Source organism: Drosophila rhopaloa, unplaced genomic scaffold, assembly GCF_018152115.1.
Source record: "Drosophila rhopaloa isolate 14029-0021.01 unplaced genomic scaffold, ASM1815211v1 contig_167, whole genome shotgun sequence".
Classification (NCBI taxonomy): domain Eukaryota; kingdom Metazoa; phylum Arthropoda; class Insecta; order Diptera; family Drosophilidae; genus Drosophila; species Drosophila rhopaloa.
Genome location: NW_025335047.1, coordinates 1745403 through 1763766, shown reverse-complemented (window position 1 = coordinate 1763766; position 18364 = coordinate 1745403). Strand labels below are relative to the sequence as shown.

Below are 18364 nucleotides of genomic sequence, written 5' to 3'. Positions count from 1 at the left end.
AACTATGTTTTTGCTCGAATCAATTAAGAAACCAATAGTTTGGTATTATGGAAATGATATTTCAACTTTTTCCCTGTGTGGAGAAACTTTAGCAGAATTCATTAGGAAAATAGTTCTGGGCGTTCTTATTAAAAGCAATATTAAGTATTCATAGATAGCGATGTACAAATTCAATAAGCACATTTAGCTCCATAAACTTCACGTCGCCAAGTTTGCCTACGTGAGCAGAAACGGGCAACTTTGCTTGCATTAATTTGCGTTAATTTCGAGAGCCTGGCAAAGTTGAACGAATGGCAAAGGCAAAGGCAAAGGCAAAGGCAGGGCACGCGACCAGGACTTGGCCAAGTCAAGCCCCGGCACCTACTGTAATTAAATTTGATAAATGACGGCACTCTGACCTCGGCCTGCGCCACCCACTGAAAACGCCCACTGGCAGACTGGCAATGGGCCAGCTGGCGAACTGATTCTTGGAAACTGCTCAAGTGTAAATGATCTGCGATTGGCTGGCGTTCGATTCGATTGTGCCAATTTCGCCAGGCTGTTGACAATTATGCCAGGCCTGACAGCTTATGAGCCTTTGGCTTTGGCCAGACCAGAGCCCTCTAATTTATGGCGACTAATTTATCAGCCCAACGAAACCATTGGCAAATTAATTTGCAACAAAACTTGATTAATGTCGGTGTTTATGCGGCAGTCGGCAGAGGTATGGGAACGTTTTTCCGCTTGAGTTCCGAAAAGGAGAGGAATCGGTAATTAATTACACATGGGGCGCCGCAAAGTATGCAGTGAAACCGAGAAAGAAGTACTGCTTGCGTATTGCGTGTACGCCATGTGAGCCAGCTTAAAAGGGTTGAGCTCGATGCGGGTCTGTCTATATGCATGCTCAAGCTGCAGAGCATTTACATTTCAAACAGATTTATGGCTCGTAATGGTCTTTTAATTGCGGCATTAAACACAGGAATTTTGGCCCACCTGGTTAACATGTGATTTCAATTAAACAAGTTCAAAGCCAAATTATGGGGCTATAAATATATACCAACAAATAGAGAAACAAAGGAATCTAATTCAAATTAGCCGGTAAATTTCAACCTGACACATCGATAAATCTCAAACGAGACATACTTTTGCACAGTCAATATTGGATTTCTCTGTGGACCTCATCACACACAATCGCATATTGCTTTCTATTTATACGCGAGTTATCCTCATGTGTGCGTTTTCAATAAAATTTTACTGCAAATGCATTGGCAATTATTTATATTTACGTGTTTGTTTATTGAACAGCATGCAAAATATTTGAAATCTGCCATGGTTTATATAACAACAGCTATTGTTTGTGTTTCACATCATTATCATTTCGCATGCAAAGTGTAGTCAGTGAAAACATTTCCAATCAAATTTGCATAAGCACAATAAAAGTATAAACTTTAAATGGGCATTATCACACTCTGGGGCATCTGACACATATCGAGGTAATCAATCAATTAGACCATCAATCACCCAAAGGGCCTAAGGTTACAGAAATGCATGAGATTCGTCTAAGTTTGTTACATAAAAAATCAACGCATCGTGGGAGTGACTGATTGATTGTTACTGCCTAACATTAAGTTCAATTAAAGTGTTAATTTGGCAACAGCATCGTATGATTTGGGTTGCAGCAGCTGGCAGAAAAAATTACCAAACAATCGACAACTTTTCTTCGGTCACGGTGGTTGCCTTTTCCAACTTTTCAAGTGGAACAAAGTGCTTTCCCATATATGTATATAAATACAAGCCCCAAAAACTCACACACAGTCGTACGCCGTGTGACCCAGAAACTTTCACGACACTTTTGTTTTAAGAAAATGTTCTAATGAAATTTTCGCGGGTCTCCTTCAGGTATTTTGTTATTTATAGTTTCTGTTCTTACAAAACTTACATTTTTCATTAGAGGAGAAAAACTTTTCAACTATTACCCACTGAAACGGGTGAAAGTTGCACTTTAGCAACAATCTTTTGTCGCTAATTAATTTAGTTTGTTTCTCTTTTTCGGGTCACGTATCTGGCTTAAAAAAGGCTTTTTGTGTTTTCACACATTCTAAAAAACAAACTACACGGAAAGAAGAAATTGTGTAGAATAACAATCTTAGTTAAATGTATCAAATTGATATACATTTGTTTTACAAATTATGCCGAAACAAACAATTATTAGCTTTATCTTCGACTCTCTTTTATGTTTTATAAAATTAACATTTTTGTTTTCATTATTTTATAAACAATTTCATTAAAGATGTACGTTAAGTTTCGGTCCACAAATTTAAAATAATTTTGTATGAGTGTATAAACTTAAAAATATGTCTGTTTTCACCTCCCTTTTAATTGACATAGATTAGGTGAAACGCCTACTTAAAGCGAATCCCCGTGATAAATGTCGGGAACAGCGGGCTCGAAACTCGGCAAAAACACATATATAAAAGCAAGATGAGAGTGACATTCGAGCGTTAATATTAACGAGTGTCACAATTTACGTGTGTGATTTACGACATCAAATTTTGAACTCCAGCTGGCGACCATTTTGTTTGGTTTTCTCTCCTTTTCCATTTTCCCTTTTTTTGCGTCGTTTTTTCTGTTTATGGGGGGTAGCCCCCATTAACCGGTCTGGGCACAAGGTCGCTGGAAACATGGAAAACCACTTGGTAATTACTATACACAAGCATTTGCTTGCCGCATTTTTATTACTTCATATTGTTGCTGTTATTGCCTGTCGTTTGTCAGCCGAAGCGAAAAGTCCTTGCCGCTTGTCGTTTGGCTCGTTAAAATTAATTAACCTCGCATAAATTTTTTCATTTACCAGAAATATGAATGCGCTAAAGAATGGCCTCTCCGAAATGCGTTTGATCATTAATTATGTGCTTAAAGGCTTCCATTTTCATTACTCGAAAGGGGCCAATCATTAACGCGGAGATATTTCACAATGGCCTCAAGCTGCTTTGGATACTCGCCACAATTAGCTGGCTTATATGGCCAACTTCAGTTCGGTGGTTTAGTTAATGTCCTCAAAACCACATCTGCATTCTCATGTCAGGGCTATTAAATGGCATTATTATTCGCATGTACTCGAGCACTTGAATGTGCCAATTTATTGTAATTTGGACAATTTACACAGCATATTCTTTAGGTGCCATTCAACATAAACTAGTAGAAATACGTGCAGCATTCTCCTTTGAAACTGGGTTATTCACAGGGCCGTAAGGCATAAAAAGACAAACGATATCACGCTCAAAATACTGCCACGCAGTTGACACATAGACGATTCCAAATTCCATATGCATGTCGCACATTTCTTTCGCATATGTCTACAGTGGCAGTTCGTTAGAGTGAACCGACCGGAGGCAAGACCACAGACCACTACATGAAATTCGGCTTAATGAGCCACCACTGCGCCACAGAAATGCTGTCAATTATTCTTGTTGCAATTGCCATTGCAAAGAGTAGTGCACAATGCCATTGTTTGCCGCAGCCACCATTCAAATAATGCGCTTCTAAGCATTTGTGCTAGCGCGTAAATCATTTTCAAATGGATTTTCTGGAGGAATGCATTCATCAAACAGTGGAGCTTCCGTAATTCGAAATTCATAGCTTGTGCAAGTTCTAAGCAATTTATTGGCTGTTGTTCAGCAAACAAACAGCATGACATTTTAATTACATTATTTTGAAGGCACTACAGCTTTTAATTCTACTAAAAATTAACAGACATATTCTCAATAAATAAGCAACTATTATTTCTATTTGAAAAATATGTTTTAAAATAGAAGAATTTGTAAATTATAATAAATTCTTTTAAAAATGCTCCTTTCAGCTTATTTTGCTTTTATTTTGATGCAATTAAATAAAGTTATTTAAATAAAACGTATTACAAAAGGCAATCATCTTTATAAAAAACACTTTTGATTTAAATTAATTAAAATCATTAATAATAATTGGGAATAATTGCCTCAATACTCCTAAAAATATAACATATATAGTCTTTATTTCAACAACTTTCTGACTTCTTTTTTCTCACTTCAAATAAAAATTTGTTAAAATAGTTGAAAAAGCTTACTTTTAAAATCAGTGAGTCAATTAAACTGGCTGGCTAATCCAGCGGCCCTTTATGTGCATAACCCACATGCAGTCACAACCAAGTTATTTTTGCTATTTCCCTCTATCTGTACGAAATTTAGTTGCTCGGCTTCTTTTTAGCAGTTCCCCCACATTTTTCCGTGTGTTGTCCCTTTTCGCTTTTCCCTGCTGCAGTCTGCTGTTTTTCCTTTTTTCCAGAGCATTGCATTTCTATTATCTTGTGTATTTCTTTTGCATTTTTCCAACGCTCAGCGTTTTGTTCAAATGCAGCCACAGCCGCTTAACATAGCTTTGGTTCCCCCCTTCTTTTTTGGGCGCGAATCTTTGAAATATTTTAATGTGCTTTGCCTGGATTTATGAAGAGCGTACTTCTGCCCTCGCCCACTCCAACTATTCTGCGCCTTATTCACTTCCACTTAAAATCCTGCATTAGCAGTTACCGCCTGCAAATAATGCTCTGTTTTATATGCTTAAATCTCAGTGCCTCGCTGCGGTTTGACTTTTGAGCCGACTAACTGGGGAAATGGGAAAGCTGGGAAACTGGGGAAATAGAGGACCCTAAGCGGTGGGCGGTGGGGAGATTTGTAGGAAAAAGGCGTGTCAGCCGCTGCCATTAAGTGGCTTTGGCTTGCAGCTGATAAATGATGCCAGTTGGCCCGGCCATAAACATTTGTGCCTGCTATTTGGCCAAACAATGAAATATGATAATCGCCAGCTCGGTTGAGGTCTATAAATCCCATCGCCTGCATAAATAAACTCGTTGAAATGTATTCCTTTCGCAGTTCACTGGCATTAGAAACGTAATCCACTTCAAATGTATAATTTATAATATACTGTAGTTCAATGGAGTATCAGCAAATGGTATCAAAAGTTTATAATATAAAAAGAAGTAGACTGAAATAATTTAATTATCTATAATTAATCAAATGATACCATCACTTTAGTTTGGCCAAGTGAGTCTAGGGAATTTAAATTAGTTTTAAGTAGTTTTAAAAGCATAATATCTAAATCAACTAATTCAGATTAATTTATGGAGCTCATTAGCATACTTATAGTGTATTGAAGAATTTTTGATTTGTTTAGATTTTGTAAATTAAAATTAGTTTCCTTGTTAAAATAGTTACGATATTCGTTTTGCTTACATTGTAAACACCCAAAGCACCGATTGTAAACGTCCAACGCTACGAAGTGAACAGATGATGGATGAAACTCCGGAAAATACCGAGTGGGCAACGAAATGAAATCCTTGGCCCAAACAAATGATCCCGACAGGAAGTGAGCAAATTTTTCAAGGCATTAGCAGATCTGACATGACGACGGGCTAAAGTGCTTTGGAACCAGGTGAAGAGGAGTCGCTGCTGCATTGCCACGTAAGCACAAATTCCGCGCCATAAATCACGGGTAAACAATTTTTTTCCGCCCTGGATAAAGCAGCGCAAGTGGAAAAACACCCGCACAACAAAAAAGCGGAAAAAACGTATAGTAGTTGCGTAACTGGACAGGACCAAGAACGAGGTCAGGTCCAAAAACAAAAGGAGAAAAACTGGAGAAAACCGAAAAAGGGCCGCAAAAAAGTGAGGAAAGGGAAAATTCCAACGACACAAATCAACAGCGACCAAATTGAACGTCAACATGACTTTGATTGTTACCTGCAAGTGTGAGTATATGGAATGCATATCAGCAAACAAGCCGGCGCCCAGATTATCCACCAGATACTATACACCATAAACCAGATACCAGATACCAGAGTCATCCAGAGCCACTGCCACTCATCAGCACACGTGCAGCCAGCACACGTGCAGCCAGGAAATCGAGGAAGGCCAGGCCAAGGGATCCAAGGGAACTGGGCTGTTGGCCCAGTCAAACACATAGTTGGAATTCCGGCGCACAATTCAAAAGCCGGCCAACAACCACAACAAGCCCATCGCCATCGCCATCGCCACCCCATCACATCCTTCAAATTTGGCCCAAAACGAATGGGAAAACCAGTTGGCAGCTGTTTCCTTAAAGCAAAGACCAGGATGGACCGAAGGCCCATATAAAAGGCGAAAATATGCCAAAATGTCATTCACATTCACAAGCATGTGCAAAGTATGTCGTCGTCCGTTGAAAGACCCCGAAAAACTATGGAAGCTCCGAGGGATCACCGTGCGAAGATACCACCGAGGAATTATGGCCAACAGACAACACCTTGGCCAGCAATAATTCATCAGAGATTCCACTTTCGGATTTAAAACGTTTCTCCGACGTCCACTGCCTTTACAGAAATGCAATATCTACAACGGGTTACCAAGAACACATGTCACTATTTATTATACTGAAGACTTTAAGTCATGGGAGTCCCAAAAATTTAAAAAAATTTATTTTACAAAATAGAAAAAAAAGGGGTTAGATTTTAAGCTCTTTAAATAAATAATATAAATTTCATTTAATCTTTAAATTTAAGCAGTTTATTCTTGCCTATATATGTATTATATATCATGGAATGTACTATTTTTTTAAAGTAATTACTATGAATCAGCCTGTTTACCTTGCCTAGTTGTATGCCCACCTTTTCCATGCGGATTTTCAGTGAAATGAATATAGAGGTGCACTCAGGTGGCAATAAAACGGTTTGCCTTTTGAAAATTTTCGACATTTGCAAATGCGATGCGAGTTGTTACGCATTTCGCGCTCTTGTCATGCCCTGCCGCCTACATTTATTTAGATTGAGGGGGTTAAAGAAGGGGCTAAAAGGTGTGCCTTTCACTGCCACTTTAGTTGGGCTTAGTTAGTGGGGAAAACTAAATGTTAAATGTCTCCAGCACTAAGAACTTCATTTTAATGTAAATTATACAAATAAAAAATTCACAACAATCAAAATTTAAATTGAAAGAATACAGGATTATTTGCAAATAAAATGTTAGCACTTTGGTAAATGTACTACGAGCATTCAAGTGACCCGACCCAACTCATCTTTGTGTCCCAGGTGGACTGTCCCCAGCGAATCACATTAGGATAAAAGGAATCCTAACTGAGAACCCTTCCAAGATGGGCAGTAATCATAGTTTGCAGTTGTGGGAATGACTTTTTGAATAACTTAAACTGCTTAAGTGTGATTAATATTAATGGCAGTGCCGCCTCCAGTCGCCATAAAAAGCCAACTTGCACTTCCATTACATCTAATGAACCGCATGGCCCCAGATGGAAGACAATGCCCCAAATTGCAATGCGACAGAGAGATGGGCACATAAAAACTGCAACAGAATTTCCAATTTGCGGAGATCCCCTTTATGCGTTTTATTACGGGCAATTCCCATCCATTTGGCCCCCAAGATATGACTGGCCATGTCGATGGCTTCGTTTATGGCCCACATGGCCCAAATAGGCGGACGTTGATCAAGATGGAATTTATATCGATGTTGTGAAATTTTGCAACTTGTCACAGTTCCGAAGTCAGACCAAATTACATTATACACTTGGGTAAAATACACGAAAATTGTTAAGAGACCAGAGCACAGAGAACAGTTGGCTTAAACCAAGGAAGGGGACAAAGTTACCACTGTGTTGGGCTTTGGTTTTTGATAAAAGTTTACAAAAGGAATTTCATATTTTCGTGTTGCCCTTTCAAGAGGTTGCATAAGTTATTTTGGGAGTTTGCAAAGTGGCGAACGCATATCTTGGAAGGGTGAGCAATTTAAGTTTGTAACCGATCAAGCTTACATTTTTTAAAACAGGTTAAAAGTTGGGAAATATATCAGTTTTGGGTTTTGAAAAATATATATTTTTTTTAATTTGGTATAACTTTAAAAGTAAGACATTTTAAAGTATTATTTTTGTTACACTAGGTTAAAAGTTGGGAAATATATCTACTTTAGGTTATGAAAAATATATTTCCTTAATTTGGTATAACTTTAAAACTAAGACATTTTAAAGCATTGTGTTTTTTACATTACCAAAGAAATATAAAACTATATTTAATTTTTCCTTTCAAATATTAATATTAAAATCTCAAATTGTTAAGTACTTTATTATAATTTTAAGTATTTTATTTAATTTTACACATTTCATAAAAGTTTCCAAGAGTTTCTCATAATTTTATTTATGGTTGTTTGCTTTTGATGTTGTGTGCTTATTGATAACTTTGCTGAAAACTAAGTTGGGCAAATATTTTGATTTTCTCTCCCCGAAGACAGATGAAGCCGCAACACCACTATATCGCATATTGTTTAGTTTTGCCAAAAGTTGGCAAGTTTGCCTGGAGCCGCCACAAGTTGATTGATGGTGTTAAAAATTTTCAATCAGACTTTTCAGTTGATTAATATAAATGACTGGATGAAGTTGCCAGCGAAATGCAGTCGGACAACCGATGAGCGCCCTATCAATTAATAACCCACCAACCGATATCGATGGCCCATATGCCATCGTTTCCGGCCAAAAGTGGAAATCTCTAGACGGAAGCCGGCAATTTGCCAAGGGCAAGTTGAGGCGAGACTGCGATCCGAGGCATTAAGTGACTGCAACGCAATCTAATAAAAAATGTTCCACTGGCGAAACTTTTCCACTGTTTCTGCTATTTTTTTTTGAGCTGCCATTTTTCCCCGTTTTTTTTTTCCTTTTTGGCTTGTGCGCCAGGATGTCGTTGTCATAAGGAAACTAAGGATTTCCGCTTTGGCTTTGGTCCGTAAGCTGAACATCAGCTTTATAAAAATTTCAGTGGATGTTGCGACACACACAAAAAGGGGGCACAAGAAATGAGTGGAGAAAAATTATGTAAAAACTTTTTTGCTGCACGTTTAGTCACAGCCACGCCCCCGGGTTATTAGTTGGTCACAGCTGCTTGGCCAAAAGGAATTGGCCAAAAGGGGGCAAAAGGGGACAAAAGGGGCCAAAGGAGCCCAAACACGTTTCAGTCGCACTGCTGAGCAACCATTTTTCATTAAGTTTTCGCGCCATATTGCCTTTCATAAGTTATATGCGAAAAATAAATTTTATTAGTGTCTTGGCAATTGTCTGTCTCAAAAGAAATGATATAAATTTGCAGTCATAAATTATGCGGAGAGTGTTTGTGTGCCCGATGAACTGGGAAAGTGCCTTTGACGTCGTGAGCCATGCCCATTAGTTAATCCAGTCTTCTTGGTTTTTTTGCCGGGTAAAAACCTTTATCAACAGCAGCTTCCCAAAACATTCTTTATTTGACAGGCCAAAGAACAGGCGAGATAGTCAGAAATTTCAGATTTGCATACGTGGCGTATGCGTAACGTGCCTGCTCACCGAAATACACATACACACAAGTTCATCGTATTCCCCTGTTTTTTCAGTCGTCTGGAGAGCTAATAAAACTTATTGTCAGCCACAGTCTGACCCACTTTCGGTGTTTTTCTGTTTGTATTTTCCGAATCCCATTGTTCGTCGGAATAATTTGAATTTTAGAATAATGAAGTCACAAAATGTCAGTGCGCGTTATCAAAATCATTTATATGCGAAACAACTTTCTGGCCATGGAGGTCGCCCCAGTGCTCCCATGAGCCAGCTGCCATCTGCCATCTGCCAGTTGCCATATTTTTGGGCACTGGATTTTAAATCGCTTACAATGCCTCCAACTGAATGCGAAGGACGAGAGATAGTTTGCCAGCCAGAGAAATGGGAGTGCCAGAATATACAATTGCTGCTGGCTGAAATAAATGAATTATTGTTCCTGGTGTTGAAAAACTTTCATGTGCAGCATGTGTGAGCTGGTGAGTTAATGGAACTCAGCTGGAATAAGACCTTAAATACTTAACACTTTAATTGGGACAATCTGTGCGAGAGATAGCTCACACTGTTATTTACTTTTTGTTTTTTGTTTTTGATTATAGAAAGGTTATTTGCTTGTGTATAAATTTATCTGGGAGAAAAGTGGGAACAACAATAATAGTACTGCTCACTTTTGGGAAAGCAAAATATGTCTAAATAAAAAAAATAGGAACATTTACTTACTATCTTAAATAGTCATTTAGTAAACACTTTATTCAATTTTTAAATTTATCTATTGAAGAAGTAACAACTTGGAAGCTTATCTTAATGATAGAAAATTAATTATAAATTAGGTTTCCATAAAAACACAATCTAAAATATTAACAACGCTTCCAGTAACATCATAAAAACTTATTTCGCACATGCGAAATCGCTTTCCGCGCCAACTTTCCTGCCATTATGGCCGTAATACTGTCAAAAACACACAATAATTATAATGGTGATCAAATAAAACTGGAAATTAGCCCAAAGTGTGTTAAGTCAAGCGGAGCGGGAACAAAGGACCACTGGCAACAGTGAGAGGCAAAAAGTGACAGCAGAATTGACTCCAAGACAGTGGCTAATGACGATGAAAGGAGTGGGCCAAAGCCCCGGGGTTGGCTAAAAGGCAGAGATATCGTGGGACTAGTCAAATACGCAAACCGACGAGCACTGCAATGGGCTTGTGGCAAGACTAAGCGTCTTAGTGGCCCGGGGGGAGGGGGGGAGGGGTAAGAGGAAAAGCCGAAAGCAAAACAAAGACGACTAAAGCAGATGGCTAGAAGAAAAACTCAATTGCCGCACAAACTGAGCCGCCATTGTTTTCTTAATTGAGTGTCTCTGCGAGAGTGTGTGTATATGAGTGTGTGTGTATGTGTGAGTGTGTGTGAGTGTGTGTGTGTGTTTGCTCAAAGTCTTTGGGCCAAGTATTTGCAGTAGGTGTGTGGAAAAGGACCTTCTGCTCCAGAGTTCGCTTATCAATTACATTGAATTTACCCAGGCTGCTTCTCCCTTTTTCCTTACCAATCAATGGCTGCCGGAAATGATGGCATAGGCAGTCTCTTCGACGTTCATTGCCACATCCCCTGCCCCACTTTCCCTGCCCCACTTTCCCTTCCCCACTTCCCCACCCACTTCCTGCCTTCCGATTTGACGCTGATTTCAAAACTCGCCACACGGAAATTGCCAGCCCCCATTTATGGCTTTGGTACACAAACCCCTGACCTCTTGACCCCCCTTTTTTCGACTCCTCTGCATTGCACTTGACGATGACGAACATTTTATTATGTATCTTCAGCGACTGCTCCACTCCATCCCCCTCTAAAAGTCGCCTGATTTATTCCGCTCACGTTGCCCCACTGCACAGTTTGATTGCCGCATTCGCATTTAAATCCTGGCTCCTAAAAAATCCACCCACTAAGCGACTCAATCCCACAAATCTGGCCCACGTCAACACGCATAATCGAGCTTTTAATTTCGGGCAATATAACTTTGCCGATTTAATACCAGGTACGTGGCGAATTGAGCCCTTAAAATAAAGCTTTGACAGGAAAAATAACCTTATGTTTCTGGGTAACAAGAGCACTCGACGGATTTATTTCCCTGACTTTGTTCACCTGTCATAATATACCTTCTAAAAATCGTCCAACTCTTAAAATTTTTAATGAACTGAATAAACATTTGATACTCTTTAGCCAAATAAATTGATCGATCAACGATTTCCGTGGCACAGAAAGTTTGCCTTTAAAAAGACAGATTTTGTTCATTAAACATCGTGATACCCAAAGACCAAACTCAACAAAGTTTGTTGTATGAGTATCTCAAACTTTTTGCCAAGTTTACGCATAATTTTTTACGATATTTTTCCGCAGTTTTTCCTTCAGTCACTCACCGTCGTTGTTGTTGTTGTTGTTTGAAAGGACTTGCCTGGCATCCTGGGATCTCTAATAGATTTCCGGGCAAACAATTTTATTCACTCTCTATATTGGATTTGGTTTTATTAATACCGTTTGCCTAAGCTGTGGGCATTAAGAATAAGGCAACTTTTTGTTCTTCAGGACAATAAATGAATTCCATGGAATTTGTTATCATATCTTTATGTTAATGTCCTGGCAAAGAAATAAACATAGATATTGAAGTGGCCTCCCTCAGTCAAATCAAAACTGGCTTCAAAAAAAGTAAATTCGTTAACATTTATTTTTATTTCAGATAAGAACTTTTGAAAACATTTTGGTACTTTGAAATTTCTGCCAAAAATCAGAACTGATAAACAATAACACTTGAAAACAGAAATGAATCAAAACAATGATGAAACCTCTTCGGATTCCTCAGAATCTATAAACGACTCCATTGATGACGAAGAGTTTACTGTCGAAAAGATTTTAGATCGAAGACAATACAATGGTGAAGTTCAGTACCTCGTCAAATGGTTGAATTATACCGATGAAGACAATACCTGGGAAAGGGCCAAAGATTTAGAATGTGATGCCTTAAAAAACTCGTTTGAATCGGAACAAAGTCTGAAGAGAGGTCAAGATCTGAATTCTCTATACGAAAGAAAGGCTAAGCGACTGAAAATTGATCCAAGCTTAGTGATGGATAATCCATTTAATCATGATTTAGAAGCCCAACAAATTCTCAAGGCCTTTAAAAACAATGGAGAAATGTCGTTTCTCATTAAGTTCTTTGATCTCGAAGAACCTCAAATTTTACCATGTAGCATTGCATACATGGAGATTCCGCAGATGGTTTTAAAGTTCTATGAAAAGCATTGCCCATTTGAAGATTCTCGAGATTTCAACCATCACAAACAGAAATATTTAAATAATTATATTTAATTTTTTATTTTGTGCTATATTTCCTAAAAAATAAATAACAAAAATGTGCCGCTTGGCACGGCATTACAAACAATAATGAAGGCAAAATGCCAACTTTTAAGTGATTTTGGGGCGTGTTTGCCCGGGAGGCAGCGAAAACACTTCTAATTGCAACAACAGTGGCAGCAAACAAAGGCCAGGAATGTACGACAGCCAAAATGAAGCGAAAATATTTGCATTCCGTTTTTCCGGGCATTCCCTTGTCTCAGTTGATGGGCGTGGCCGGACGGACTCTGCCCTATTTATTCGTGTTTGCTTTTCGGCACTTGGGCTTTGCGGCGTTGCGACCAGCAGGCAAAACATCACGTAGCCACAACAGCTGCAAAAAGGTCTCGTTTATGCCTTCTGCACTTTCCCCGAGAATTGATACTGCAATATCCGGCAAAAGAAGCTCGGCTCCAATCGATGACAGTGTTTTCCTGTTCAATTTTGAGTAAATTTATGGCTGCACTTGAATAGAAAAGAAATAAATTGTATAGGTAGTGAAATTAATAACAAAGCTAGAATATCCAATCAGATTTAAGCATTAGCACAGAGATTTGGCAATTTAATGATATAGATTTAGTTAAGTCATGACATTAGCACAGAGATTTCTGCAATTAAATGATATAGATTTAATTAAGCCATGACTTGAGATAAAAACCCCAAATTTGCAACAATTAAATTTAGCTTTCTTCTAAAATTCCTTTAAATTTATTTAAGTTTTATCCAGAACAAATTTGCAAATATTTTAATTTAAGTTTCCACTATTAAAAAAGACTTGAGATTACAACACACATCCAATCAATGGAAGGTAATGTAAGCCTTATTTTTGATTTGCGCAGTAATAATTGAAAAAGAGAGCTGCAATAATTTATAAACCTAGGCGTTGGCTCTATTTCTCACCTCCCACCCTATTCAAACCCCTTTTGTTTTGCAAGAGGTCAAGGGTTAAATATACACTTTTGCATACATGCAGGCCTATTTGTTTACGTGCCTGAGCCGACCCTCAAAACAATGGACTGCCATTGTTTTTGGTCCCTTCCCGCGGGGTCAACACAAGATGTAGATAATGTGTGCAAAACGGGGGGAAATGGGGGTAAATGAGGGGAGATTCACGCTACCCTGGAACTCATTACAGAAATTATGAATTATGCATTCAGCGCTGCCTTTTCGAACCCAGCTTATTTGAATATAAATTTAACTCATAAATATATACAAGACGATTCCCGGCAGACGGCGCCAGCGTAAGTAACTTTTTTGGGGGCCCCAAGCAACTAGCATAAAACAAATAATAATCATCAACGAGAACACCACCAACTACTTGGCCAAAACACGACGACATCAGGTCAAGCAGTCAAGACAACGACCGCAAAAACAGCAACTAAAGGGAACATTTCAACTTTTATGGCCAAAAGCGGGCGGAGGTTTATATGCCCTTGGTTAATATTTAAACAAAAGTTCTTTGCCCACTTTTCGTGCTGCAACATATTTCGCCTTTCTTGTCCACTTTTCGTTTCGGGGCTATCATCATCATCACCACTGGCATCACCATCTTGGCATTCGGAGGACTTTACTTTGGCGGCTTGGCATAAATTATGCCGCTAATTAAGTGTCTGTGAAGCTGTTAATAACAAAATGAAGGGCAATTATCGGGAAAGCGGCTAAACAGAAAGATAAAAGCTAAGCAGAAACACTCGAGACTTACTGGCAAGTATAGTTTTCACAAACACTAAGGGGTAAACATTGAACGGCATTTAGGCCATGAAAAAATATGAATAGTAACCGATTTCTCTTCGATTTTTACAAATTCCTATGCATGAGAATCTTGTTTTACAATAGTAATAAATTATTTAATATCAATCTAAAAATTGAAACATTTTTTTAGTTATTTTTTATAAATTATTCACAACCGGACACGTACAGAAAAAACATCAACTTGGGAATGCACGAAAAAGCTTTGCGTTAAACGATTTTAATTATTCATTTACTCGATATTTGTATTTGATTTAACAAACCATTTAATTCGTTTTTTGTATTTTTTATATCTAAGCCAATAAATCTATTAAATAACTCAATAATTATTTATGTGAATGTTCAATTTTACGCATAAATAATGTCGGAATATTAAATGAGAATAAAATATGTGAAAAATGAAAATAAAAATGTGCAACAAAGACACACTTTTGAGGACAATGAAAAAGCCGCACTTTAGCCATAAATTTGATATCATTTGCTGTTGCACCAAGCTGCCAATTGCAATTAAACGCAATTTGTCCACAGAGTGAAAAAGACACGTTCTTTTTTTTGAAGCACAAGGACGAGCGTGGAAAAAACGAGAGGAAATCAAATTTAATAGCACGGCAACAGGGAAAGCGGTAGGAAAAAGTGCAGATAAAATTAACTCGTTTCAACTCGTTTGTCCCCACCCGCCGATTATAAAAGTTGCGAAATGTGTGAAAAATAGTCTGTTTTTTTGTGTGCGATTTCGTTAAATTCCAAACCACATGAAATGCCGAGTTCAAACAAGGTATGTGGGGGCACAAAAAAGATCTCGCAAACTAAATTATGCCCAAGAGGAGGCGGTGTGGGCGTGGCCCGTTGAAATGAGCGGGACGTGTTAGCATCGAGCGCCGCAGAAAATAACAATTTATGGGGGCCATTCCAGAAAAAGCGGGTGAATCATGCCAAAGATGTGGCTGCAATCGGCAGCCAGTACTTTGCAGCTGTGCATGGCAAGTAGGTGTTAAATATTTAATGATTGCCACAGCGCAAACAGGCGGGATTCGCAGGATTCCGAGTCCTGTTCCTGCCGTTGCAATTCGTTAAGTGCTCCGAACACACACACACACACACACATTCACTGGGGAATTGAGTGCATACAATATGCCGCAATTTATGCGCACAATTGGGCTGCCACGCCCACAATCAAGGCGCAGGCTAACGGCACACGTGCCGCTTGCCGCTTGCCTAGATCGTCGACGTCGAGCCAACCGCTCGACGACCGCAAAACTAATTGAAATTGCCAGCGCAGTCAGATGGCATTAGTTTACCTTGCTTCCCCGGATGGATGTGCCACTGAAGGGTGGCTGGGTGAGGGGGGTTGGCCTGAAAGGGGGCGGAAATTGTACTCACTGGCGACCAAAAACAATGGCTGGTTGTGTCTTGCAAATTGGTACACGGTGCGTATACGTAACGGATTGGCACAAACAGTGAAGCAAGTCCCAAAGCTACAAAGCAAACTATTACCTGATATCCGTTAGCGGACTAATTGGCGTAGATAACAGGCTATTAAATGACTAATGAGTTTAATAACTACACAGTTGATTTAACATATCAAATGTACCATTTAATACGATCAAGTTATTATTAACATAAGACAAGTTGTATTAGGTGACAATAGAAAGAGCAAAGAGGATAAACTTTTAAAGCGTTTAAGATGCTGACCATTTAAATATCTTCCATTTAAACAGAAATTATGAATTTTTAAGATCGATTTTTCCTTATAAAATAAATCAATTAATCAAAGACTAGACAGGAATATTTATCACTATAATCGAACACAAATTAAAGAAAAACCTTAAAATGAAACCTTGATACTTTTAATAAACCATTAAGCACAAACTCATGTAATTGACCAAGTCAATATTTTTTTGGTATTAAAAATTACATTTCCTTAAAAATCGAATTGTCTTCAAATTTCATAATTAAGCTTCTATGAAGTAAAACCAAATCGACTATTCACAAAGCCTATGATTCCTAGAAACCATTATAAACTGAAGTAAGTAATTCACTTTGTTTTTATAAGCAATTTATCTTTTCTGGACAAGCACTGAAAACAAAAATGTAACAACAGCAGATCTGCAAACGACTTTACTTCCAAAAGAATACATGGATGGAACGGAGATAAGGCAAACAGACACACACAATCACTATGAGTACGGGCGAAAAACAATAAAATGGAAACATCAACTCGAGAAGTCGTCAATGGAGGAAGGAAACCGAAGGGAGGATTGGAGGAGGAGCTATTGCTGTTTGCCTCTTGGTTTGCCTTTTTTTTTTGCTTCCCCGAACAATGACAACAATGAGCAGCAATGAACCAAAATGAATGAGTCTATAAATAAATGAATGCAACGTTTCAATTTCGGTTCAATTGGCCTGGGTAAAGACAAAAATAAACAGGGACAAAAAGTACTGCCAATATTGGTCAGCGGAAAAGCTCGAATCAGCGACATTGTGAAATTTATTCAAATTTTATTTTTCCTTATGTTTAAGTGATTTTTTCACATTTATTTTGGTGAATTAGAAAATGGAGGTTCGAATTCTTATACAATAAACCAATTCCTTGTTTTAAAAACATTAAATAAAATGTTTTTTTATCAACCAAATTTGGAGGTAATTGGGTTTTTTGTTATTTAATTAAGAAAAAGTTTATATCAGATTTGTTTGATAAGATTTAAGTTAATTTGAGGAACTTAAGGTAGACCATCTCAAGGAAAAGTGTAAGACTATACCAAAATTCAACCTTCGGGTTGTTCTCTCGAACGACAGAATATTTTCAAACCAAACAGATATTAAAAGTAAAATAATGCCGTACTTTAGGGAAAGTGTTGAAGGTGTTAAATTATTTAGACAAACATGTAGATATAGAAATCAGGGATCGCAGCAGAAGGACTCACCACGCAGAACTTCTCGCTCTTCTTGGTGCACTCCTTCAAGTAGAGATGGGCGATATCCTTGGTGTAGTTGGTGCAGGGCGTGATGGAGCCCACGCCCTCGTTGTACTGTCCGCACATGTGGCACTTCAACCCGTCGGCGAGTCCCAGGCTGCCGCTGCACAGGACGATGGCCACCAGGATGGCCAGGGCTTTCACATGGGAGCTGGCGGGGATCGATCCCGGAGCCGATGAGGATGCTGGATGCACTGGCGAGGCCTTGTCCTCGTCCACGGCGGTGACTGCTGCTTTTGTTGACATTGCTTCTTGGTTGCCGCTCGACATTTTCATATGAGTTCTGACCTTTGCCACAGAGTTCACACTCACTAGCACACACTCACTGATGAACTGACGAAGTGACAGACTGACGAACTGATACACTGATGTAGTGGCACTCACTAAAATTGCAATTTCGCTTTGTTCACCTCGGTGGAATCGTTTCGCTTTTTGAAAGCCTTTGTTTCTGCTGCGGTTATTTGATTAAAAATTTATTTCGTTTCTGAAAAGTTTGTTTGTTTAGCGTTAATGTTTTTATATACAAAGATCGACGACGATGTTTGCGTGTGCTTGTACCTATAATAATTTTATGGTTAGTTTTAGTGGGACTTAGAAAGATATAGGTCTTCAGATATTATTTTGGAAGAACTTCTACAAAAAGTGTATTGTGGAAGTTTATTTCCGGGTTTTGGCTTTGTTTTAAATATCCATACACATTCATTTGTTTTTTGTTGTAATGTTTCAAACGATTTTGGAATGCTTTGAATACATTCAGATGTTTATTGATGATCTATTTTGTTGACATAGAATATCTTTAAAATACAATAATAACAGCCTACATTAAGAAATATATTGGTGGTCTAAATAAAACAACTAGACTAGTAGGTTTGTTAATTCCCTAACATTTCAAGAAAATTAGTAGCGAGGTTTGCCCCCATGCCA

The 18364-nt window shown here is 38.4% G+C and overlaps 2 protein-coding genes across 4 annotated transcripts in view; one reads left to right on the top strand and one right to left on the bottom strand.

Annotated features, from left to right (window-relative positions):
* LOC108046662 overlaps window positions 1-18364 on the bottom strand; it is a 31250-nt gene that overhangs the window by 11905 nt on the left and 981 nt on the right. Inside the window, exon 2 of one of the 3 annotated variants that reach the window (XM_017126502.2) lies at window positions 17390-17924. In XM_017126502.2, coding sequence (XP_016981991.1) covers window positions 17390-17716 — 327 coding nt within the window. In that variant the 5' untranslated portion in view covers window positions 17717-17924. Of the gene's footprint in view, window positions 1-17389; window positions 17999-18364 lie in introns of all 3 variants that reach the window. The other 2 variants (XM_017126503.2, XM_017126504.2) reach the window with 2 other exon arrangements.
* On the top strand, window positions 12113-13961 carry LOC108046526 (chromobox protein homolog 3). The gene is made up of 2 exons (XM_017126237.1): window positions 12113-12687; window positions 13933-13961. Exons 1-2 carry the CDS (start codon window positions 12147-12149, stop codon window positions 13959-13961), a joined length of 570 nt encoding a protein of 189 aa, XP_016981726.1. The 5' UTR covers window positions 12113-12146.

Excerpts from the sequence above, each read along its gene's own strand:
- LOC108046526 (XM_017126237.1), top strand. The coding sequence starts at position 12,147 with ATGAATCAAAACAATGATGAAACCTCTTCGGATTCCTCAGAATCTATA. Across the intron at positions 12,688-13,932 it reads GAAATATTTAAATAATTATA|ACGATTCCCGGCAGACGGCG; the intron begins TTTAATTTTTTA and ends AATATATACAAG.